Source organism: Saccostrea cucullata, unplaced genomic scaffold (assembly GCF_032062105.1).
Source record: "Saccostrea cucullata isolate Sc308-1 unplaced genomic scaffold, CSIRO_AGI_Scuc_v1 ctg4145, whole genome shotgun sequence".
NCBI lineage: Eukaryota > Metazoa > Mollusca > Bivalvia > Ostreida > Ostreidae > Saccostrea > Saccostrea cuccullata.
Genome location: NW_026930984.1, coordinates 1 through 26,290, shown reverse-complemented (window position 1 = coordinate 26,290; position 26,290 = coordinate 1). Strand labels below are relative to the sequence as shown.

The 26,290-nt window shown below is 32.5% G+C and overlaps 1 protein-coding gene and 1 long non-coding RNA gene across 2 annotated transcripts in view; one reads left to right on the top strand and one right to left on the bottom strand.

Moving 5' to 3' along the window:
- Nucleotides 1-24,124, top strand: part of LOC134230863 (uncharacterized) — a gene marked incomplete at its 3' end in the record, with an annotated part of 32,104 nt that extends 7,980 nt beyond the window's left edge. The window contains exons 2-5 of the mRNA XM_062712727.1: nucleotides 18,387-18,472; nucleotides 19,825-20,043; nucleotides 22,018-22,143; nucleotides 23,996-24,124. Coding sequence (XP_062568711.1) covers nucleotides 18,387-18,472; nucleotides 19,825-20,043; nucleotides 22,018-22,143; nucleotides 23,996-24,124 — 560 coding nt within the window. The remainder of the gene's footprint in view (nucleotides 1-18,386; nucleotides 18,473-19,824; nucleotides 20,044-22,017; nucleotides 22,144-23,995) is intronic.
- Nucleotides 9,714-13,516, bottom strand: LOC134230860 (uncharacterized). The gene is made up of 4 exons (XR_009984434.1): nucleotides 13,217-13,516; nucleotides 12,799-12,870; nucleotides 11,903-12,010; nucleotides 9,714-10,305 (listed from the first exon to the last, which is right to left on the bottom strand). It is a non-coding gene; the product is annotated as an uncharacterized LOC134230860 (long non-coding RNA).
- Nucleotides 24,125-26,290: the final 2,166 nt, after the last annotated feature.

The window sequence follows — 26,290 nt, the reverse complement described above, 5'->3', positions numbered from 1 at the left end:
CACATCCCTAATCTGTGTGTGGCACACCGCGTCTGTCAACATTGCGGTGACTTACCCATAGACCAACCCTGTCCTCATTGTCAACACATGGGACCCCGTCAGCACCTATTTCAAGGACCAGACACCTTAAAGAAGTTCATGGACTGGTTATTACAACCCACTACAGGTACTAAGAATTCCACATTAGTACACGACGAGGCCATCGTCATCGCCCATAACTTCAAAGGATACGACGGACAATTCATTTTGAATTACATAGTGCATTCTGCTCCCCTGAAACCTAACGTGATCATGAACGGCAGTAAGATCTTGTACATGGAAATATGTGGACTGAAATTCATCGACTCGTATAGTTTCTTACCGTTTCCTTTGGCCCAGATGCCCTCCGCTTTCGGATTGACCGAACTCAAGAAAGGTTATTTCCCCCACTTTTTTAATACGGAACAGAACCAGAATTACGTGGGACCTTATCCACCGGCAGCTTTCTACAAACCGGACGAAATGTCTACCAGTGGACGACAGGCTTTTTTCCAATGGTACGAACAACAGAGGGGAAAAGTGTTTGATTTCCAGAAAGAGTTTGTAGGGTATTGTGTCTCGGACGTCGACATTTTACGACAAAGCTGTGCACAGTTTAGAACCACCCTCAAGAGTTTGGTCAACGTGGACCCTTTCCAGGAATCCATCACGTTTCCCAGTGCTGCTAATTTAGCCTACCGTCGAAATTTCATGCCTAAAGACACCATTGCCATCATTCCGAACCTCGGGTATGAACCGGCACGACAATATTCGGCCAAAGCCTGTCGGTGGCTCACCTGGATGAGTCATCAGAGTGGATGTCACATACGACATGCCAGAAACGGAGGCGAAGTCCCGATCGGAAATTATACCGTCGACGGATACCAGGAAGCGACTCGCACCGTCTACGAATTTTACGGGTGTTATTGGCACGGATGCCCCACTTGCTATCCCAGTTTACAGACGGAAACTCATCCTCACCGAACCCAATTTACTTACCAACAATTACACGAGAAAACCCTCAGAAGGACTGCGGATTTGGAGGACATGGGGTACACCGTCTGTAGTATCTGGGAGCACGATTTCGATCAGCAAGTGCAAAAAGATGCGAGTTTACAGCATTTTGTACGAGATCTGGACATTCCCGATCCTTTGAACCCTCGAGAAGCCCTGTACGGAGGCCGAACCAATGCCACTAAATTATATTGTGAAGAAGGGGACATGAGATACGTGGACGTCTGTTCCCTATATCCTTACGTGTTGAAACACAGACCATTTCCCTTAGGGCATCCCGAGATCATCACAGACGAGTTCCAGGACGTGAGAAGTTATTTCGGTCTCATTCACTGTCGGGTCTTACCACCCCGAGGCCTCTATCACCCCGTATTACCTTATCGGACGGGAGGCAAGTTATTATTTCCCTTATGTCGCACGTGTGCCGAACAACAGGACTCTACTTCTCAACATCCATGTCAACACACCGACCGGGAACGTAGTCTCACGGGTACTTGGGTGACGACCGAATTACATAAAGCCCTGGACATGGGATATACCTTAGAGCGAATTTACGAAGTGTGGCATTTTAAAGAAAGCAGTCAAGAGTTATTTAAAGACTACATCAATACCTTCCTCAAGATCAAACAGGAAGCGTCCGGATTTCCCCCCGACTGTAAGACCTCAGAACAAGAACAAGATTACATTCGACAAGTCTTAGACAAAGAAGGATTCCTGATGGATTGGATCAGTATCCAGAAGAATCCAGTGAGAAGAACCATTGCTAAACTCTTTTTAAATTGTCTGTGGGGAAAATTTGCTCAACGCTTGTTATTACCCAAAATCAGATACTTGGACGAAGAAGAGGAATTACACCAACTCTTACAAAATTCGACTCTCGACATCAAGGGCATGCAACTCTTAGTCAATAAAGAAGATTCCAATGAAGACAAGATTCTAGTGAATTATCAAGACAAACAGGAATTCGTCGAAGAATGTCCCTTTGGAAACGTGGTCCTGGCTTGTTTTACCACCGCGTATGCCCGCTTACACCTCTACGAGACTTTACAACCTTTAGGAGAACGGGGCCTTTATTTCGATACGGACAGTATCATTTACCAACATATGGAAGGAGCTTTTAATCCTACCTTGGGCCATAGTTTAGGAGAATGGACCGACGAATTAGACGGGGATCACATTACCAAATTCATGTCGGCAGGTCCTAAAAATTATGGTTTCCGGACGGGCAAAGGAATCGAGACCCTTAAATGCAAAGGAATCACTCTCAACCATCGAACCTCTCAGTTGGTGTGCCTAAACACTTTAGAAAAAATGCTCAAGGGAGAAATAGAGGAAGTCACAGTCCCTTATCACAGCAAAATCCAGAGGACCCGTGATCATGAGGTCGTGAACAAACCTTCAGAGAAAAAGTATAGAATTGTGTATGACAAGAGACAAATTGTAGAGAATTATAACACTTTACCTTATGGTTATTGATATGTTGATATGTTTGACTTTTTTGAATTAAATAAAAAAATTGAATTGTTGTTTTATGTGTTGTTTTTTCTTCTTCTCTATAAAAAAGACATTCTTATTTTCAAAAAATGAAAAAGATTTCTGTGTTCACTATAAATAAAAGGACAGAACCCAAATTTGGTGTTTTCTATTGTTAAGCAAGCTCCTCAGACCTAGATTTTTTTTTTTTACCACACTCAGTGATAAAGAATGAGATTTTTGAATTATTCCTAATTAAAAATTCTCTATTTGTTTTTTCCTCTCCAAGTTAAAAAATAATTACACCTGAGAGTCTATATAAAAAGGAGACCCAAATCCAGAGATCATTTCTGATCTGAGTGAGGGACAGAGCACACATCATGGAATTTTTATTCTCAGAGTATCGTTGGAAAATAGTAGAACCAGAAGGTACTACTTTAAAGGGAGAATGGATGAAAAACAAAGAGGAATGTATTCAAGATTTCTTTGATAAGAATCCAGGACAAACAGGTCTCCATGAAATCTACCTGTATAAGAGAATAAAGTTACCGGACCGCAAAAGAAGCAAAACCACGGTCTTATTAGAACCTAAACCACATAAGTATGGAGAATTCAAATGGAAAGTCAAATATGTCTTGGCTCACCGAAGACTGGGACCCGAGAAGACTTGGATTCAAGGGAAATGGATGGAAAAAGCCAGAGATTGTATAAAAGACTATTTGAAGGAAGTGGTCCTAAAAGGATACGATATCATGGACTGTGCTTGTGAAACAGAATATTTGTACATGAGGAGATCGTTCCCTATACAAAAAGAACTGAACCAAAGTTTTGAATGTTTGTTATTATGATGTTCTTGTTATTGTTATGAATAAAAATAGAGAAAACCAAAAATTCTAGTGTTGTTAGTTATTTTTCCCTATATACACACAACTAAGCGCTCTCTCTATACATTAGGTTTGTAAGGATGACGTCACAATCACTGACTTGAATCGCTGCCAAGTATTTACCTGTGTAGTCAGCATAAAAAACGTAGGTCTATCGTATGTTTTGCACACGGCCCCTTACAGTAAAGGTATATATAAAGCGGAGCTTTATTCAAGAGGTATATAACAAACCCTCTCTCATTCTGAAAAAGGACACTGAACAAGTCAGACGTGTTTTTGTTTTCCCAAAGATGCAGTATCGTTGGTATTGTGAGAGTCCCATTAGTCAGTGTATGTACATGCAAGGAGGGTGGATGAAAACTAAAATAGGAGCCATCATGGATTTCTATGAAAATCATCCAGGCTATTACCTGGACAATGTGTGGTTGGAAAAAAGAATGAAAATCCCCTATCCTCTAACAGGATCTAGAGTGAGGGTGAAAATCAACCAACATTATCAGCAATTCAAATGGGTTACTTGTACTCAAAGGAATCTTCTGACACCCATCAACACCATTCGGAATGAAAGTTCATGGTACTCGGACATTGGAGATTGTCTAAATATTATTTCAAGATGGAGAAAAAAGGACTAACGTTTCCACCTCATTATTGTCCTACAGAGTACGTGTATTGTCGCATCCCCTTTTCCCAGATTAAAGACTCGATGGAAAACAAAGGACCTGGGGTGTTGACGCGACTGATTGAGGACCGATCATCAGAAGACGAAGACAAAGAAGAAGAAATAGAAGTGTAAATCATTGAATAAATTTTTGAATTTTTAAAAAAAGTGTTGTTATAAATAGAAGGGTCACAGGTCCTTTTTTTTGTTGCTAAAGTATCTCACTGAACATGGTCATCAATTTAAACAGGTATAATTTTTTACTTCTTCAATTTTAAGGTATAAGGTCAAAATGATTCAATTTCACATGAACATGAAGTAACAGGAAAAAAGCCATAAGCTTTTCTAAAAGGTATTGTTTTTATTGAGATTGTGCTAGTGGTTACAGAAAACTTAAGGAGAGGATAGCCTATTTTTTTTTTATTTATTCAATTGGACAAAAAACCACATGTGGCACAAGTCAAACATATAGTAAACAAATATAAGATTAAGAATCCAAACCTGCTTGGCTTTCAGTTTCACTCCTGTTTATGTATGGCTGAGGTTTATATATTATCCCATTATTAATCATTTGCCATAAAAAATGCAAGACTTTAAAATGATCTGTATTCAGTTTTATGCAGTTCACCTATTAGACAGCCTGGTAATCAAAAGGAAAAAATTTAAATGTTCAAATTAAAAAAGAAACTTTAAGATTAATTTTATCAATTGAATTCAATTTTATAATTTATTTAACTTTAAAATTCAGGTTTCCTGGACAAAAGAAGGGTTCCCCCCCTCCCCTCTCCCTTGGGTGTTGGGTGAGGCTAACTTTACACCATCCTCTTTTTTTTTCATAAAGATTATTTACACATCATACCCACTATCTACATGAAATTTCATGAGTTATAAAGGGAAAAAAAGGGTTCTTCCAATGTTCCTTAATTTGTGGATATAGTTATAAAGGTTTTAAGAAAAAAACTGGGTTCTTTTTTGCAAATGTTCCTTAATTTAAAATGTGGATATATAGTTTTAAATATTATGACTTTGGAAATGTTTTTTGTCTTTGTTCCTGTATAACAGAGATTCTATTAGTTAAAATTGCATTCATAAAAAAATATGTTGTTAAGAATTATTAAAAAAAAAATCATGATTTAAACTTATGATAAGAGCATTTCCTTAGGTTAACAAGTGTATGGTTGATAGCTAATGCTGAATCATTATATATTGATATTTATGAATATTCAAGAGTGTATGATACTGAAACTTTAAATATGTATAGGTCAGGCAATTTTTGAAATTTTGATCATCAGAAAATTATATTTGACTGTATTAAAATCAGTATTTATAGATAAACATTAAGAAGATTGGCACAAACACTGTACTTTCACACTTTTGGTTTTACAAATATGAAAAAGTTTAAATTACTAAGGATTAATCATAATGACATAAAAGACAAGACTTACAAAATAAATATTAAAATACTCAGTTCTCAAGATTGAAAGTTTTTTAAGATTGAAAGTCTGAAAGTTTTTAAGATTGAAATCCTAAAAGTCTGAAAGTCTGAATCTCAAGATTTAATATACATATTGTGTTTTGAAGGATTGAAAGTCAGTATATGATTTGCTTGTAAAAATCTCTAAAATAAAGGAGCACATTCAGTGACATATTATAGAAAGAGTAGGAGATTTTATACCTAATTCCTTACAAATAAAGAATATCACTATGAGATCCTTATAATGAAGTTTTTACTGTAGCAGAAATACATTAACCTTTAACCTGAAAAGTCAATAGAGGTGTTAAGATATTCATGGAAAACAATGGTATAGCAAAAATTGTGTTGATCTTTGACCTGAAAATCAAAATATATGAAGTTTGTTTAATTAACCTATCCATGAAGTTTGATGAATATTAACTAAACAATTAAATCTTGCAGATGTCCACATCTCTTTGACCTTTTGACTAAAAACTTAATAAGGTCATTTATTTACCTTTGTGTAACTTTGATGAGTATCTTATATGTTGGATAGATTAGCAAAACACAATCTAATCTGACTAAAGAAGAAACCTGGAAAATCTTTTATTCCTTTGTATGAACAAATTATTTGATGTCATGCAGTTATTTTAACCAAAATATCAGAACAATCTGATGATTCTTAAATAAAAAGTTCTCACTATACTAGTCAGAAACCATTAGTCTACCTGTCAAACACAAAAATATGAATGTCAATTTAAAAAAGCAAGTATGGTTCCTTTTCTTCAAAGGGTAAAATTCTGATGCATTGGGTGAGTGTTTGTTACTTTATGCCTAATAAAGAAAATTTTTTCCTCCATTTTGACTGTATGGATTAAGAGCTGTTCATATAATTGAAACAATGTAATGTCATTCTAAATGTCTTAGTGTCCATCATTCATAATATGTACAAGCCTCAATCCTAATAGATGAATCCACATTTCTTTTTTTTAATTTGTATTAAAAACATTAAAATATTTTAGGGAAACTCAAAATTCTCTGTTCATGTTAATTTCTGCTGTATACCTTCTATCATTTGACATAACACATTTGCTTTTTGTATTTTGATTGCCTAAATCAGAGCTATTCATGATCATACATAGAAAGAGGACAAAAAAATGAATACAGTGAATTTATTGCAATAATATCTACATGTTTGATACATAAAAAAGATATTTTTTTTCATTCCTTTTTTTTTTGACCTTTGGATTGATCCTGAATTGAGATAACCATTTACTTTTAGGCAAGTGTAAACTATATACTGCATGACTAAACATGATTTGTATATTGAAATTTGAAATGGTTCCTTCTAGGGTAACATCATAATGCTCCAACTGTCCTAGTGAGAATTACGCTCAATCAACTTTGTGAAATATTCCCAACTTCCAATGCTTCTTATTTACATTAAAAAAAAAACTGTCTCAAATTAAATTGTTTGTTTTCTCATTTATTTTACAAGGAATTACATGCAGACAGTGAATCTAATCATTTTTTTTAACTGGTTAAAGCAATGTTTACAATTGTCTTAAAATGCTTAAAATGCAAGTTTATTTCATACAGAAATACCTTAAGTGTATAGACTAAATGTACTTATAGATTAAATATATAGAAGAACCCCTTATAAATAGCAAAAATCATTTTTTAAACCTGATTTTCTTCCTCTTTCTATATATTAAGTTTTCTCAAATTATTGATTACATAAGCAAACAAATTTAAGACAAAACCACAATATATGCTGAATACCCTGAAATGAAATGGTTATATATATAAGATGTGTAACACATCATGTACAACTTTTAAGTCTACAAAATTTCATGTTAACCATATTATACAATAAGACTACTTTTTTCAAAGTTATGAGAAATTATCAACAAAAAATGTATTTATGCAAAAGATAAATGTTAGGGTACAATTTTAAAATACATTTTACATGAATCACATAAAGAACATATCAAATCATTTCTTTGTGGTTGTTTTCCTTTTGGAACATCTGTGAACAGATATTCTGTTTTGTCTTATTGATACACAAAAAGCGTCCAAAAATCATTTGTAATTGTTGTGTCAGAATTTTAAGAGTTTAGGATGTGTTCCCTACTTAGAAATGTTTACAATGTAACAAAGATGAAACTCATAATTGATTAAATCAGCAATTATAAAGTCATCAGGTTTACACATGCTTTTCTAACACACCATGTATATTTTTTTCTACTAGTATGTCTTTTTTTCAGGAAAAAAAAATGAAATCAACAGTACTTAGCATTCCATATTAAGAAATATGAACCCTAGCTATTAAAAATCTAAAAGTATATTTGTGCATGTTTATGTTTAACAAAACAATCTCTTTCACTGTGATGAAAATTGTCTTCTTCATATAACATGCAGATGAAGAACTTCTTTGAATGATGTCATTTTCACATGTAGAAAAGAAATTAATTCAACTAAAACTAAAAGACAGTCATTAAAATTTTAAGGACATTAAAGGATGATATCAAGACTGAAGTCCAGGAATTGATAAAATTCTACAATTATCATCCAAAGATGTATATGTTTGGATTTATTTTTTAATTCACAAGCAAATGATATGCTGCCATTTAATCTTTCAAACTTAAAAAAAGTTCTATACTTTTGAATTAAAAATTTCAAAAATCTAGAGGAGTCTTCCCAATACCTATCTATTTATGACTGAAGGTATGTAAATCACCAGAGTTGCTGTACTGCACCATTTAAATAAATGTCATATCCACATTCCTGCCTTTTTTTCTAAACCTTATTTCAAAACATAAATTATTCCAACCAGTCTTTATCTACGCAGTGATTATAAGATTTTTTACAGAATTCTAAGGTATTACATAGTAATAGTCTTTAAACATCCTTGAACATAAAGCATATGATTTTCAGTTCAATTCTTTCTGAATAATATGCTATGCCACCCAATAAAGCTGATATAAAGTCTCTAGGTTATCACAAAATGTTAAAATTATAACAACCGAATTTTATCCAGGAGAAAAATGATCCAAAAATCTAAAGATCATCTTAGAATCTTTCTTTTACTTATGATGTGAAGTTTGCAGGTTACAAATTATTGTAAAAGGTAGTTATCTCAATAATCTCATGCTTTGACCCTGACAAAGTGTCCTATAAAACTAAGTGTATTACTCTAACCTGTTCTGTGTAGTAAGCATGAGATGATAAAAAAATATATAAGATATTATTACATCACAGATCAGGGGACACTTACATTTTTATGGGTGTCCTATTGAGACCTATTAAATTCAAAATAGGACACACACATACACTAACAAAATGTATTTACAGTTCCTGGAAAGTAATAATTACACCAAAGCTAGCTTTTAAACATCTGTGTAATTTGTTAGGGGTTGTAGAAATAAGATGAAAAATAAAAGGTTTAAATGTATACTTCTCATAAATAACAACTGTCTTCAATATGAATTGGTAAAAATAAAAGTCACATTTAGATACTTTGAAGTCTGGGAATTAGTTTTTTGAAGATCTCATACTATCAGAAAATCACAATATCAATTCTAGGATTTGATTAGACCTCAGTTTGTTAAATGGCTGCAATTTATCTATTATTGTGTATGACAGAATATGGAAAATATGAAGGGGAGAGCTTTTGACCTTTTTTTTCCTTCATCATAGTTTAAAATATATATTATACAGGTCTTTATCTATGTAGTGAATATAGGATTTTTACAGAAACCCTAGGTATTACATAGTAATAGTCATATAAACACCCTTGAACATTGTTCATTTGATTAACATTTCAATCCTTTCCTAATAATTTGCACCTAATTTTTATAAAGTCTGTAAGTTATCACACAATGTTAAAGTTATTGCATTACAACTCATATCAGTAATCCCAGTAACTAACTTTTACCCAGGAGTAAATGATCCAAAAAATCTATAGAAATATCTTATTGATTCTTCATCTGTGTTCTTATGATGTGAAGTTTGTAAGTTACAAATTATTGTCAAAGAAGTCATCTCAATAATCTTATGGTTTGACCCTGACAAAATGTTCTATAATACTAAGTGTATTACCCTAACCTGTTCTGTGTAGTAAGCTTGAAGTGTATGAGATGATAAAAAATATTCAAGATATTATTGCATCACAGATTAGGGCACGCTTACATCTTTAGGGGGGGGTCCTATGGAGACCTATTAAATTCAAAATAGGACACACACATACACAAACAAAATGTATTTACAGATCCAGGAAAGTAATAATTACACCAAAGCTGGTTTTTAAACATCTGTGTAATTTGTTAGGGGTTGTAGAAATTAGATGAAAAATAAAGGATCCAATGTATAAAAATCATACATTACAACAGTCTTCAATATGAATTGGTAAAAAATAAAAGTCACATCCAGATACTTTGAGGTCTGTGAGAATTAGTTTTTAAAGAGCTCATGCTATCTGAAAATCATGTTCTCAGTACTTGATTTGACTAGATCTCAGTTTGATAAATGGCTACATCTTATCCAAAGTCAGTGTCTGACAGTAAAAGATACAATCCTGGGTCCTTTCTTTGTCATCCTGTAAACCACAGTCTATGATCGTACTTAAATTGGTTGGAACTCATATTTATTTATGTGCTTCTTAAATCCTCCATCCACCTCCTGTTTGATTTTCTTGTTTCAGTGTTCCAAGAGAGGATATTCTGTTAGTCTTTGCATAATCTGATAGTCTTTCACCATTCTGAGAGTAGACATAGATCATTTCCACAAGCCCTCACTAGAATATCCTGGAAAATAAAAAATAATGTCTTAGTTGAAAAAAAAAATGTTATGTAATATAAGCTTGATGGAATTCTAAATGTAGACAAAAAAAAAAAGGTATAAATACAAGGTGTAATATCAGATTTTGACTTTTCATATTAACCATGGGTAACACCTCCAGTAAAGAAAAGAGTAAAGGAATGAGTAAAATTCAGTTTGGAAAGAGATTTCTTTCAGAGAAAGATATAGACAGAGGTATACCAGTTAAAATAAAAAAAAGATGCCACTATTGAGATCATTTCTCAAGAAGAATATTACCAATTATGTCCAGAAAAGTGTGATCCTAATGTTGTCAGAGATTACATAGAAAGACCCTTGATTGAAGAAGAAGCCAATGAAGAATTAATATAACCATTTATTACCAAAAGAGGGTAAGAATTACTTGGATTACCCTGAAAGACCTATGACTAGAGAAGAAGTCAAGTTTAAAGATGATAAGAGAAAACAGTTGTCAGAAAAAAGATTGTTAAAGACACATGATTTTTAGCCCACAAAACCATTGGAGAAGATACAAGGATTAATGGAGGAATCCAAACTAAACTCTTGGAAGACAATAAGGCTCATTATGAGAGTAACTTTCCAGTGTTTGTTTATTCAAAATTATGTATTATGATAAAAAAAAAGTTTTCACTTTCATTTGTTGTGCCTTAGACTTTTTTAAATTGACCTTCTGGTCAAGATTGTGATATATACACTCTGATAATCATCTATGATGTCTCTATGATGTTTACCTCAAAAGTTGGAATCAGGGTATTTGTTTTCAAAGAGCTGAAGAAAATATACAGACAGATATAAGATTTTGGAAGCATACATTTTAATGAGGTTAAAGGAGATATAACACTTAAATTAATTACTACATTATTAAAAAGAAAAAAAGAACACAAACTCATAGAAATGATATTGAAAGTACCATAAATGAATAAAGAATCATGCTCCAAGGTATATTTTTATAAACAGGAGAAGGTTTAAAGCAGTCCCTATGCACTCATAAGAAGATCTTGGGTAGTAGAAACACCAGGGAATTTTAATTCCACACAATCAGATCATCTTACATCAGTTATAAGGTTACAGTCTTTATACATAGTCAAGAGGGTTATTGAGGTTTATTCACTGTTCATCCTGTGGGGGTACATTATAATATTCTTTGCCTGTAACATAATGTCAATATTAAATGAAAAATCGAGAATTCATCAGCAACTGGAGTCAAAACTTGCTATCTTTACCAACTATGCTATTAAGGAAGCTGGGGGGGGGGGTTAACAAATTAACCATATTTAACTTATTCTATAGATTTGCTATCTTCAGCTGTTAACTATTATTTGGCAAAGAAAAACTTCATACATTTTAGTTTTAAAAATTGATCATGCATTTTTTGTATATATTTATTTCTTTTCTTTTTCTTCTAAAGGATGTTAATATAGTTTAAACATGACCATGACCACCAAGCCCTCATGATTTTTAAAAAGTCATATATCATTTACTTATCAATTCAAAAATATAAAAATGCATATGTAAAATAAATAAATAAATAGAAATTACAATTGTATCTCATTGAAACTTTACCTTCAAGTTTGTGTGTTTCTATGTTGCTTGATTAAATGTATATTTCCAAAGGAAGAGCAGACAGTCTGAAGTTCATAGAGGAACAAAACATATCTTCCATGTTGATGACTGTAGAAATAAAACCCTTATGACAGAGTACTGCATGAAACAATGCATGTTTAAATATACAATGCCAAAAAAGATCATGAAAATATTTGTTTTTAGTAATTACTCAAACAAAGTCTTTAACATTAACTCCAGATTGAGAAAAATTCATCATGTTATATTTAGATAATAAAAGAAGCATAATTACTGTATTTATATCACAAATAAAAATGATTATCAAATTAATTATTTAGACACTAGCAGACTTTTTCTTAACAGCAGATTCAATTTTGTTTAATACCAGTCAGTACTGCATACAGAAAAATACATTTTTTTAGCATCATCACAGTACAACATGTAGTCCTTAATTTTTTGAAAAGCTCATGACCAAGAAACAAAAGTGAAAATGAAATTATATGTTTGCCATATATCACACATATTTAGAATCAAAACATAAGTAAATGACTTAGAATTAATCTTTTGTAAATTCCTCCTTTTCTCTCATTAGATTCCTAATTAATATCTCTTTGATCACCATTTAGTAAGTCTGAATTCCATGGGTAACATACATAATGAATTATGAAATCATGATTTAAATACAAAAGGACTTATTAATATTCTGAAGATCCCTTAATCATGTGTTAATATATTTTAGGTTAAATAAGGGTGTGCTTATATAAATGTAAGTTAGAGACAACAGATCTCATAAGTATTACACAGTAATTGAATTAACCATATACATGTATAATCATGCTTAAATGCAAAGATGACCTTCATAGGAAATGTAAACAATTAAAACAAGACAAACTTACCAGAGATATCCAAATATATGCCTAATAAGTCTATCAATTAAATAATCCAGTGAAATAACATCTCAGCTGATCCTGAAAAAATCATAGAATTCAGTGATACACAATTATCCTCATTTTACAATGTAAGTAAAGTAATAATTTACAGACAAAGGGGAGAGAAATGTAAAAGATACCATGTATTTTACCAAAATTTAGAGAACATTTTTCTGATTTAAATTCAATCATCGAATGACCCATCATAGAAATATTAAATGCACTCTGAGTTACATGCAGGTTATACATGTACAACTGTAAATCACATGAAATGAGGATAATTGAATACAGTATTTACATTCAAAACAGAACTTTACATATAAATCATGATTAAATGCAAAGATGACCTTCATAGGAAATGTAAACAAAACTAAGACAAACTTACCTGTGGAATATGTCTGTCAGAACATGGTCTCAACATTCATATGGCAAGAATGCATCAGGATGATTACTTCAGTGATCATAGAGAAATTGAGCTTTATACAAGGAAAGCTTCATAGCATAACAATCATCATAGAAAAAGAGAGGAAAAACAAAAGATAGTCCTACATTTTCTGAAAATTTAAGTTCACTTCTTAGAAACAAAAGTGAAAATGAAACTTTAATTTTACAAGTGTATGACGTCATAATGCATCTATAGGTAGCTCGCTGAATAGAGTGTGTACAGAGATGTACACAGTAGGATCAAAAGGTAAGTCCAACCTATATTTGCACACGACCCTAATTTTTTGCACACGGTCCTTACAGATGATGCAACAGGTATAAAAACGCAGGTAAAACGTATTGATTCTTGTTATAATTTGTCTTGTGTGTGTTATTTGTTATTGTTTTCAGTAAAAAAAAATCCAGGTTGTTATTGTTTTCAGTAAAACCAGTTTGAACCGGTTAGGCTGTCTAGACTAGGCTTTAGACTGTGAATGAAAAAGTGTGACGTCATAATCACATTGTATTTATACAGTGGATGACGTCACAATGCATAGGTAAGTCCAACCTATTTTTTGCACACGACCCTAATTTTTTTTTTGCACAAGGGCCTTACAGTATAGTGTAAAACACTATATTTAGAGCTATATACTGAATCCCCACCTTAGTCCCCAATAGGGTTAAGGGGGTTAAGGGGTTAAGGGCTAAGGGTTAGGGCTAGGGTTAGGGTTAGGGGCTAGGGTTAGGGTTAAGGTTAAGGGGATTAGGGGATAGGGTTAGAGGGGTTAGAGGGTTAGGATTGCACTCAATTGACCCCCTTATCCTCCCAACCAATCAAAATCCACCATTTTTGACCTCATTTGCATAAAAAGTGCACTCAGTTGACCCAGCCATCCAGCCTGCTTCAGGCTAGGACATTAATGGATAGACCACTTCCGCTTCCGCTACCCCACTTCCGCTTCCGCTAGACCAATTAGGGTCCAGCCAGACCACTTCCGCTTCCGGCTAGACCACTTCCGGCCACTTCCGGTTAGGCCACTTCCGGTTAAACCAATTCCGGTTATGACGTCATTTCCGCCCCGGCAAGACGCCTTATACTACTAATGTGATTCCTCTTTTCAAAAAGGATGACCCCTCTGTGGTTTCCAACTACAGACCAGTATCGCTACTATCCTGTGTAAGCAAAATTATTTAGAGAATTATTTTTAAACACGTGTACAATTATTTCCATATCAATGATTTATTTTATCGATACTAAGCAGAATTTCTACCTGGTCATTCAACTGTATATCAATTATTGTAAATCACTATTTATTCGCGAGAACTTTATTTTCGCGTAATTACGCGAGACAATATGCTCGCGAAAATTTCATTCTCGCGTTTAATAGTTTTCCTTAAGATTAAATAGATCAATGACCACGATTCGTGAAAATTTTGTCTCGCATATAAAGAGTCAATGACTATCTCGCGAAAATAAGGTTTCGCGGAAATTAAGTGATCTACAGTACTAGAAACATATCGTAATATTTACATTCGCAAATATCTTTCTTGATGAACCTATTGAAGAGAAAATACGTTCAATTCTGTGTGAATTTCATTTGGAGGTCAGAGGTCATAGCGCGACTGGATCACAGAGCGATGTGATATTTTGACCAAACAACTTCTAGGTTATTGCGCGTCACTACATAGCAATACGTTGGCCCGTTCGTGTAATAAATGCAATTTAACTCGAAATGTATTCGTTTCAAATGTAAATATAAGTAATAAACAACAATGTTAAAAAGTTCAGCGGGAAATGAACTTTAAGTTGGTACGTGATCAAATCTACTGAGAAGCCCTTCGGGCTTCACAGGATTTGATCACGTGACCAACTAAAAGTTCATTTCCCAGAGAACTTTTTAACATTGTTGTTTATTTCTTAAAAGTATACACGCTATAACTTGCGCCAGTTAAAATACGATTGGAAATTGATATCATTTGTTTATCAATAAAAGTCACGAAAATACTGTAAATTACACCTTTAAAATTAAATGCGTTACAAAGTTATCAAATTATAATTATTTATTATCCTGCAAGGAAAGAAAAATAGCTATTTTTAAATAAATCCATCACGTGACGACGTGGCGAAAAGAAAACAAGGTAGGCCGTTTGAGATACTACTCACTTTTGACGTGGATGGCAAGCGTCTTACTCTTAATGGTACTTATCTTTTAATGTATTCAGTATCAACCATCTTCTCTGTTTTGACTCATATTGACCTTATATTAATAATTGTTGTCAAAGTGCAGCATGCCTCGTTGTCTGAGATTTCCCGTGGACATGTGTTTCTATATATAGGCCTACTGTTTACGCACTTCCTTCATCAATATTCATGAAAAGACTGAATTCTTAATTCCTAGATATGTTTAATTGTTTTGTTATTACAACGACATCTATAGTACAATTTTGTGGAAAGTATTATTTTTCATTACACTTCATGTGTTTTAAATCATTAATCATTTTGTTTTACACAAAATTCGGCGTTCATACAGCGTATATGTCTTTAAGTATTGTTCAAAGCATAGACGAATGTTAATCTTGTTGTATGGTTTTTTTATCTTTCAAAGGCTTTTGATAGAGTTTGGCACAAAGGGCTTCTATTTAAATTGCAAACTTATGGTATATCTGGTGATATTCTCCAATGGTTTTCCAGTTATCTAAGTCAAAGGTCTCAAAAAGTTATGTACAAAGATTTGTTATCATCAAAACAAGATATTTTTGCAGATGTACCTCAGGGTTCTGTTTTAGAATTATAACCGGACTTGTATATTTGTATCTAGAGATGCACTTTATTCTAAAACTGAGTGGGAAACTTTAAAAAACAGACGATATATTGCTAAAATGACTACTATGTACAAAATTCATACTGGACGAGCACCGGAATATTTAAAAGATATTGTCCCCAATTAGCGTGAACATGTATCCACATATAATACCCGTAAAAAATTGCCGATAATGCGCTGTACATTCTAAGGAACATACTATCAAATTTTCAGGATATGTTTTCTAGCAAGAATTTTTATGCAGTAAACCCGCAGAAAATATGATACTTGTAAATTGTTTACAGTCATATATTAGGTCTTACAGTCCAGGTGTTTGTATAAATTTGGTTTTAAATTCATTTTACAATTTGTTAGCCAGCAGAACAAGGCGACTACACGAGATTTGAATAAATAATAACCAAAGAATGATGATGATAAAAATCCCAGGAAAATGCATATAATTAATTTATCCCGTTTTTAGTGTTGAAGATTCATTCCTTCCTGAAAATTATAGGCAAACTTTTGCCCCGACTTTGATTGGCAGTCATGATGCAATACGCATGTTTCCCTGAGTTTTTTCAAATAACATGCGCACATACAACCCCTCAAGTTTTCCGCTAAGCAATTTCATTTATGATAACTTTCTTTCTGCATATCATAATCTTTACGCAGACTTCTTCTGAATGACTTTTAACAGTTTAGTAACACTCAATATAAATTATTCCTTTCATTTAGTATTGTATTTAATAAGTCCTTAGACAAAACACATAATCATATCAGGATTCAGACTGGAATTTAATTATAAAACTTGTAGAATGTTTACGTACAATAGCATGCACTTTGTATTATAATCTACTTGATTTGTACGGACTTGAAGTCATTTGCAGATAATTAAACGGGAAACAACGCAACGTTGCCTTTGTGACGTGACTGACGTCATAATGAAATGTGCACAAAACAACCGCTCTGTTCTACTCAGCTTTCTCAGATTTATACCAATGTCAATTACCTAGTTCAATCCATTTCAATAAGCAGGGCTTATATACAGACTTAGTATCAGAATTCAAAATCTAATTCGGCTTAGTAAAATTAGGTTGCAATAGCTTAATTAAAAAGCCAGTTGATCCCAGCCTCCCACAAGCACATTTTTTTTGCACAGTACTCGTATATATAGGCAGTGAAACTATCCTATGCAAATTTATCTAAAAGTTGAGAATTATCACACACACACCCCTCCCTGAGGATGGAATTTTCGAATTTAGAATACTAAGTATTCTCCTTTCTGTGGTTGTCAAACATTTCTTCAGGTAAGTTGTACAGCCCCACAACCCGCAAATTTTCAAAATCGATGTGCCTATTCAGTACATATTTTATATATCAAATAACTGGAAACATTAAACTTTTAGTACTTTTAATATTTCTTTTCTTCAATATCCAACAAAACGCAAAAAAGGAGAGAAAAAAAAAACCTAAAACAAAACAAAAAATAAAACAAACAAACAAACAAACAAACAATTTTTTTTCTTCATTTTTCTTTTTTCATTTTTCTTTTTCTTTTCTTTTTTTTTTTTATCTTTGAGAGACAGCTTTTATTTATTGTCATTGAACTTGGTTTCTAAATTTTCCACTGTATTTAAATTAAATTTTAAACCATTCAGAAAACGAATTTCAAAATTCTTCGATTTAAATTTTTCATAGTTATCAGAGGCCTATACATTTTCAGATAATTTGTTACTAGTATAAATTTATATTTTTTAATTTTTTTTAACCGCTCCCTTAGAAAAGTCCGCCTTTAAATGTCTGAAGTCCGAAGTCCGCTGTTCTCTTTACGCTATTTCGCAAATGTCCAATAGGAAGATTAGAAGTTATGTACTGTGTTAACTAGATACTGTACATAGCCTTACCTGACATAATAATATTATTAGGAAAACTACAGGTCATCTACCGAAATTCATTGCTGTATAACTTATAGCTTATACATGTATTTTATAATATTGCAGTCAATATTGTTTCCCTGTATCTTTCCTCATATCAGATGATTAAACCTTTGATTAAAATTGACTTTCTGTTTGTTGTTTTACACTAGTACTCTAAATATTAAATTTTTTTTTATATTTTTACTTTACGGTTGCAATGCTCTACATCTTGTTGTGGGGAAAACATAGAAAACAGGTTTTGATAGTTGTGAACTCAGATGATGAATTAAGGCCTTAGTTGAGCGTATGTTTTATCTTCCTGCTGTTAAATCACGATACATGTAGACTATTAATTCAACCATTTTATTATGTACATGTAAAAAATAGAATGGTTGCGATTATAATTCCTTTTCAGCGAAGTTTGCATTGAAAGGCTCTTTGGTTTTGTATCAAAAGCGTGCAGGTTTACATTAAAAGATGCAAAAGATTGGCTTGAATCAGGTAATGAAATTTACAAACAGTATAGTAAATGCACATTCAAGATAAATCCAAAAATTCTAATGTTTAAAATAATAAACAGATTTATAACTACCACGTAAGTCATAGTTATAAAAATAAAAGTCAATTCGTAATGATCAGTTTCTTTTGAAATATTCGAAGTCGAGAATTTGAACGATAGCATTAAAGAGACATAGACACCGTTTCGGCAAAAACAATTGTAAATTTATTTTTCCATTTTTACAAATATTGAACAAATGTCTTTCTAATGATCATCGATGGGAGATTGGAGGTCAACAATACTGCTACATCGCCAATAATTTCAACTCATTACCGCTACATTTTTTCAATTTTTCGACCTATCATTACCGCTACATTTTTTCCGTCGAAAACAACCCATTACCACTACATATCGAATCAGCCAGGTATGGTACGGAATATGAGTTCCAATCACGGATTACTTTACAAGACAACAGAATGTCAAGAAAATGGCATTCAAAGCTTTAGCGATTGTGTAAAGACATTGTAAAGACTGTGAGTTATCTATGAACAGTGCTTGATTTTAAAATTTCTAAAGTGTTTTATGAAATAAAATAGATTTTAAATTAAAAAAAAACCCACTCTGCTCAAAATTCTACTTTCACCTCCTAGGTGAGCAGGGGAAACAGGACTTATCCTTGTAGCAGTAAGGATTATGTAACGGTAATGAAAATTTCAGAAATGTAGGGGTAATGATACGCACCCATTTGAATTTCAGGTGTCTGGATACAAGACTGATTTAGAGCTCCAAGCTTTTATAATGTAAACAGGTCCGAGTCATGTTTTTGTTAACATAGGTTAATATACTAATATATGTTCGTTCAAGGTAGTTATTTTCCATAAAAAGTTAATTCTATATACAATAAACATTTTCTATTAATTTGCTCCATTTAATTTTTATACATATGATATTTTCTTTATGTAATCAAAACAAGACACAAGCCTTTTTTTTACATAATGAAAAAACTTAAAGTTCTGTATCTCATTTGTTAATCAACAAATGATGTTCAAGTTTTTGCTGATTATTAGATGATGCCTTAGTAGGAATTATAAACATTAAAACTGGTTTTAAAAATTAAAAATTTAGTTGAAACTGTGTCCATGTCCCTTTCTAAAAGTGCAACTTCAATCGCTGAACTTTTAATGCTTAAAACTTGTAACTTAAGATATACATACATATAATGGATAAACCATACAGTTGACACCATGATACAATTAACGTCAATTTTAGAATTAAGAATGTCAGCAATTATGTAATCTGTTCTATGACATATTTCATATTCGAGTTCTTTAATGTTCTCTTTTTTCTGTACCAGCTGATTGCCCTAAAGAATGCCATGTAATAATCAGCAACTTAAGCGGTACTAAATGGTTTTCTTACGGAACGTTCTACACAGCCGTCTATGAACTGAGATCAATAGATCTTTGTTTCAATGGTTTGAGTGAGAGTTTGAAGACAATCAACATAAGCTGCGAACGTTCATTTGCAGATAGTAGAAGTATGACAGTTATTTGCAAATCAGGGTTTGAAAATGGTAAGTCAGAATATACTGCTATATTTTAAGAAATTATAAATATATCTTATTGCTAAGTCATGATATTCGTACTTTAGGGAGACGTGAGCCAAAATTGTTCAGGATGAAAAGAAATGGGCTGTGTTGACGTCTTCAAATAAATTCACCTTTTCAAATAAAATGTATGTGTCGCTTTAAACCATATGACATTTTGATAAAAGAAAAAAAAATATTAAGGCCCCTCTGTTTTCAGAAGTAATGATAAATATGTATTTGTTTAACTGGAACTTAACTTAAATACCTAATTGTGAAGTTGTAGCATACAAACTTAATCATTTACTTTACATGCAGTTATCGGGAATTCGATGAATGTGATGACATGATCGTTTTTAAACTCTTGTTTTCATAATTTTTATATACTATTGGATTTTTGCGAGGAGCGCTAACTTTAACAATTGACAGCTTTATTTTACACTAGGACAATGTACGGCAGCTCTTTTATGATATAAATATTTTGATCAACATTTAATTGAAAAAAAAAGGTTAAATTTAAAGCACAACTAAGTTACCCTTGAAGAAAACGACAACAATCCTACCCTCAGCTCCCAGCCCTCACATGTTAGAGACTCTAACACTATACCTATGACTAGGAGAAAGATTTTCTTATCTTTTATTAATTCTGTACCTCCGCACATGATAGAAGAAAACCGTTAACTGTAAAAGTCAGTGCTTCTCGCAAAAGTTCATTACTATCCCTTTGGTTCAAAATTTTACCAAACTTTAATTTATACCAATTAAATCTCTATGATGCTTCCACATTTATACGATTCATCCTGGCTTTGCTGTTCTTAAAAATGATAAAAAATGGCTCTAATCTCTAATATGTAAAGATTATGGTGAAAGAAGCTGTATCTATAGCTTTTAAACCATGAACGTATATTTGTCTTTTTATCTCCTTTTAACATTTTACATGTGTACAACGAATTTTATGCATTGTAATTACGTTAATTTGTAAATCATATGTTGTCCATTCCTGCAATAAAAAAGAAAAAAAGAAAAAAAAATGTCAATGAAAGTTTATTTTAACGCAAATTTTGCATGGGCTTATCAAGACGTCGCACACGGAAATGGGGCTGATTTTGTGACGTCAAAAAATCTGTTATTGCCGTTGCTGCGTACGTTGGTTTTTTTGCTTTTGTTTTCCTAAAAATGTTTTACTTTTTATTTTACAGTTTCTTTAATATTTTTTTATATACATGCACATCTTCGAAATGAGATTTTATTGTAACAGGTTTTTCCATAAAAAAGAGAATACAGCTTACATTATTGATATAGGTCCTGTTAAATACCATAATACGCATATTTGTGTTGTAGTAACAAAACCTACCAGACATCAAAAATCAGTCTCTCCTTTTACTTGCTTTTAAGTTGTGTTAAAGGAATATTTTACTGCTTCTTGATTTGCACATTTCATTTATCACTTTATTAATAATTTTACCAAAAGAACCTGTTATGCAATGAAAAATCTTTACAAAACATCATAAGTTTTCTAGTTACTTGTCATAATCATGACATGTCACGGAATGCTTTCAATTTTACGAACAGTCAGAATCGGTCAATATATTGGAAATTTATTAATGAATTTAATTTGACATCATCACGGGGCGTTATAGAAGATAAGTATAAAGTGGCAGAAAACTCCATGCAGCCAAAACGATAAAAATGATTAAAAAAACCCAAGTAACGCCCGTCGTTTGTAGTGTTACAATCGACGCAATTTAAAAACCCAATAACATTCCTGACGTCTTAGTGCAGTCATCCTTTGAGCAATTTACATACGTATTCCATAAAAATTGTTGAAAGGGGAGCATTTTGAAATTATTTTACACAGAAATTATATTAAAGCATTCGTGGCAGCATCAAATTCATCAAATAAAAAAAAAACGGTAAAAATAATTTTATGACTTCGGGTCTCTCATTATTTTCTATTTTCAGCAAAAGATTTGTGCACATCAACTAAAAAGTGTGAAGATGAAACTAAGACGTGCTTGTTGAAAGGACAGATCGGTGTTTGTGTATGCAATCCTGGGTATATAGGATTTAAAAACGAATGTTTAGAAGGTAAAAAACATGTCCAATTATTTCAATTTGAAAAATAAGCAAATTTTTTACTACTCTATCAGTGAAACTTTTTTTTGCACAAAAAATTAAAGAATTTAGACATATTGACAAGGAGGGTTCTCCATAAGTTGTTTTGCTGTGCCTGGCCCGACACAGTAACGATATTTTTTTTTAGTGCAACACAGAAAATGAGCAAAATAAAGTATTTTTATTATTCTGTTTTCTCTTTTATTTTTAATACAAAAAACACGATCAAATGATAAGAATCAGAGCAAATAAAGAGTTTGGTAAGGTACATTGTTAACAAAGTAGTTAGGTTAATTTATATATTAATGACTATTCAGAATTTCCTCTGCTCTTCAATGAATGTGTAAAGTATAATAGGATTTAAAGAAGCTCTAAACACTAACAGAAACTGTTTTTTTGGACTCGGAGAAAAATATATCGTATTACTATATGCATATTGAAACTTTTTCATTCATTTAGATTATAGGGTATGTGTCTTATATTTTGAGCAGAAATACTAGTAACTGTTGTTTACTTACATTGGAAAAAATAATGAAAATAATTAATTACATTTTTCCCTCTTGGTCTTATATAATGCTAAAAATATTTCATTATATTAAAAATCATCAATTAACTGTAAATAACAATTTCTTTAGTCAGACATCTAAGGGAAGACCACTCTTACTGCATAAAACTACCCTATAAATAGAGCTCTGTAGTGTGCGGTGTTTAAAGCGTCCTTAACAATTACTTGATATCGCGATTACTTAACTTACTTAGCGGAACTCTTTCGCGATGGAGGTAGGAAACGTCTGTTGGATGGGGACAAAGGTGCTATTGAATACAATGCAAGATCGATCATTTTAGAATTTATAAGGACAGATAAGTAAAAAAAATCCTAATGGAATACCTTGCTAAACAATCGCTGAACCAGCCTAATTAATTTTTGAGGTGAGCTTATCCTAAAATGTTACATTTTTATGATATTTTTAATTAAGCGGGCTCTTCTCATTAGATTTTCATTGAAAATCGTCACATTTTAAAGCTGATAAAATATTCTAAACTTTCCTTATTTGTCAATGTACAATTTGGAGTTCAATTCTTGGCAATGCATTGTACGTTCGGCATAAAATTGTGCGAATTATTCGATTGTCACTACTGTAAACAATGTCATGTGCCCCAGTAATCTCGCGAGATTTCGAGCTTTCCCACTCCCCCGCAAAAGAGCGGTAGTAAGTTAGATAACTGCAAGGTAATCGCGAAATTACGTTTTGCAACTTAATTAAAACTAAAATAAATTTTCCTTATATAAATTTCTTTAAAAGTAATATGTGTGTTGGGAGGGGGGTTTGTATTATTAGAGTGTGTTTACATTCTATAATTCAAACATTCTTGTGACTGGGAGGCCCGGGTTCGATTCTCATTTGCGTCATACCTAAGACGTAAACAAAAGTAGTGACTGTTCCTTCTAGCTCGGCACTAGAAGTGAAAGTCACGGGTCTTTCGGATATGTCCCGTGTCACGGTAGGCGTTGGCACGATAAAGAACCCTCACTGCTCAATGGCCCTTAGTGCAGAGTATAGGTCTAAATTTGAAGTCCTTCACCGGCATACGGTGACGTCTCCATATGAGTGAAAAATTCTCGAGTTGGACATTCTTATTGCTTTAAAAATTCATCATTTTAGCATAATCAGAGCAAAGATTGTTCATCAAGCTTATTTGATTGAAGCGAAAACCGCGAATATTTTTGCATAGTGCAAGTTTAAATTTTTAAACGCTACACAGGGTAAAGAAACATTCGTATTTTTGCAAGTTATTACAACATATTCTTTTTCTTTCTTATCAGGAAATTTGACACTGAATGGAACCTGCAAACGAAATGAGCAGTGTTCTATGGTATTTGGCTCAGTTTGTCAGAATAACACATGTGTTTGTGGACTTGGGTATAAATCATTGAATGATTCAAAATATTTGTGTAAGTCCATTTGTATAAATCAAATTTAATTAAAAAGTTTTGCATATTGAATGAATGATTGCCAATGAGTAACAAAAAAATTTTGAAATTATCATTTTTCAAATTTCATTATAATGAATTTTAAACATGGCTTGGTTGTATTCGGAAAAAATAGCAAACTAATCTTACTTGCAAACATATTTTCGTGTGTAAGTGAAAAGTAGAAACAACTAGCATTCTATATTTGTAGACGATAAGGGATCTAAAAATTGTTATATCCTCATCTAAACTTCTTTTCTTTTACCGTTTTCTCACCAGTAACATTTTCTACAAATATATAATTGCTTACAGTGCACTCTGAAAATAGTGATTTTGAAGCACGTGCCATAGACATGAGAGGTATGGGAATTTTCAATATTTTAATTTAGTATTAATACATTCCGTCGTCTGGGGATTGATCTCTCAAAATCCTCAAACAATACAGATATTTGAACTAGACATAAAACACGGACCCCTAAAAAGTCAAAAGATAGGAAAAGGGGGATAGAAAGTAAAACCCCAATCATATTTCAAAAAACAATTAATGGTCGACGGGTTTTAAGGCAAAAATAGCATTCTTCGTGTGACAGTCGGCAGTTCATCGGTCGTTTTCCTGTCCAATTTTTCGTCGCCCACCAAGTGGCATTTTTTGTTTGCCGGGCTTTGTTATATTTTTTTTCTGCGTCAGTGGTCGATTCCTCTAATTGCAGCGATCGTCAAAAAGTCTGTCGACTAACCTTCGATCATCGTCCGACCATCGGCAGACAGTTTTTAGACGGTGGCTAGACTGGATTATGAATAAACAATAGCGTAAACACACGGGGACCCTAGCTGAGATTTTTTTGCAGAGTCAAAATAATGAAAGTAGGATTGTTTTAATGTTTCATGTTTGAAAATAAAATGTACACAGTTAACAAATACATTCAAGTTATTTCAAAGACATTTCCTTGATGAACACATGCAAAGCCTCATTACTGATATTTGCTGTTATCAATATTTCTTGCCTCATGAATATTCATTGAATTACGCCGAACTACAACTAACTCATACACCAACCAACTCGTATATACGTATGCAAACTACAAAAGGCAAATCGTACACCTTTTTATTTTTGTTTTTTCTCACACGTGCGAAAAATCAGTTCGTACACACTATGTGTTAGTTTAAAATTGCAATAATATTTAGAATATTTGATGAAAAATATTTTTAGATATTTTTATCACTTTCTAGCTCCGAAATCAAACAATGATAATTTCTAAACAACACACGCGCGGCTGTTTCTTAAATACTATTTTGTTGACTTTTATACATTAAAACTTAAATAGTTTATTGTATTTTTACTGTCTTTTGATTGACTGAATTTCTATTGCCTGTTTACAATACTACATTAGAAAAAGAAATACAAGTATTTTAGGAAAGAAGAAAAAGATCACATCTTAATCAGTTAATAAAAGGGTTGTTGGTGGTACCATAGTATATACGATGCCATAAAATTGGCTGAGTTTATTACCATTCTATTTTTCAAAGATAAGACATTGCCTGATTATCTCGGACACTAAAACGACAAGTATTAGAATTTTCATGCGATTTAAGTGGGCTGAATTTAGGTCAGTCTTCGCGTGCGTTCACAAAGCTATCATGTATTGTGCAATGACTTGCAGGGTCATTGCATATAATATAATTACGTATGAAAAATAGTACCATCGCAAATCACGGCCAAAATGTACGATCCTCTCCCATTCTGGAGAGAGCTACATATATATACAGGCTCCGACCGTGACTTAAGACGACAGAAAAATAAAGGCAGAAAAATATTTTGTTATTCTGTTTTCTTTTCTCTCTTTTTTTTCGAGCAGTATACGAGGGCTGTCCGTTAAAGTCGTTGACAAAGCGTTTTTTCTCGAAAAATAATGAGCGCGGTAAGATGAAATTTTTAGCAAGTATGTATTTATCATATTTTAGTGTAAGTATTTGAATTCTTTTGATAAAATATAGGCAAAAGTCAATACTTTTTAACATGCTTTAACTCTTTACAAATTACTGAACTGTGACGAAACAAACACTAAATGTACACGTCATAGAAATATAGAATTACCTTTTCCCCACAAGCACTTTTTAGAGCGGTACAATTTTCTTAAAATTAAGCAA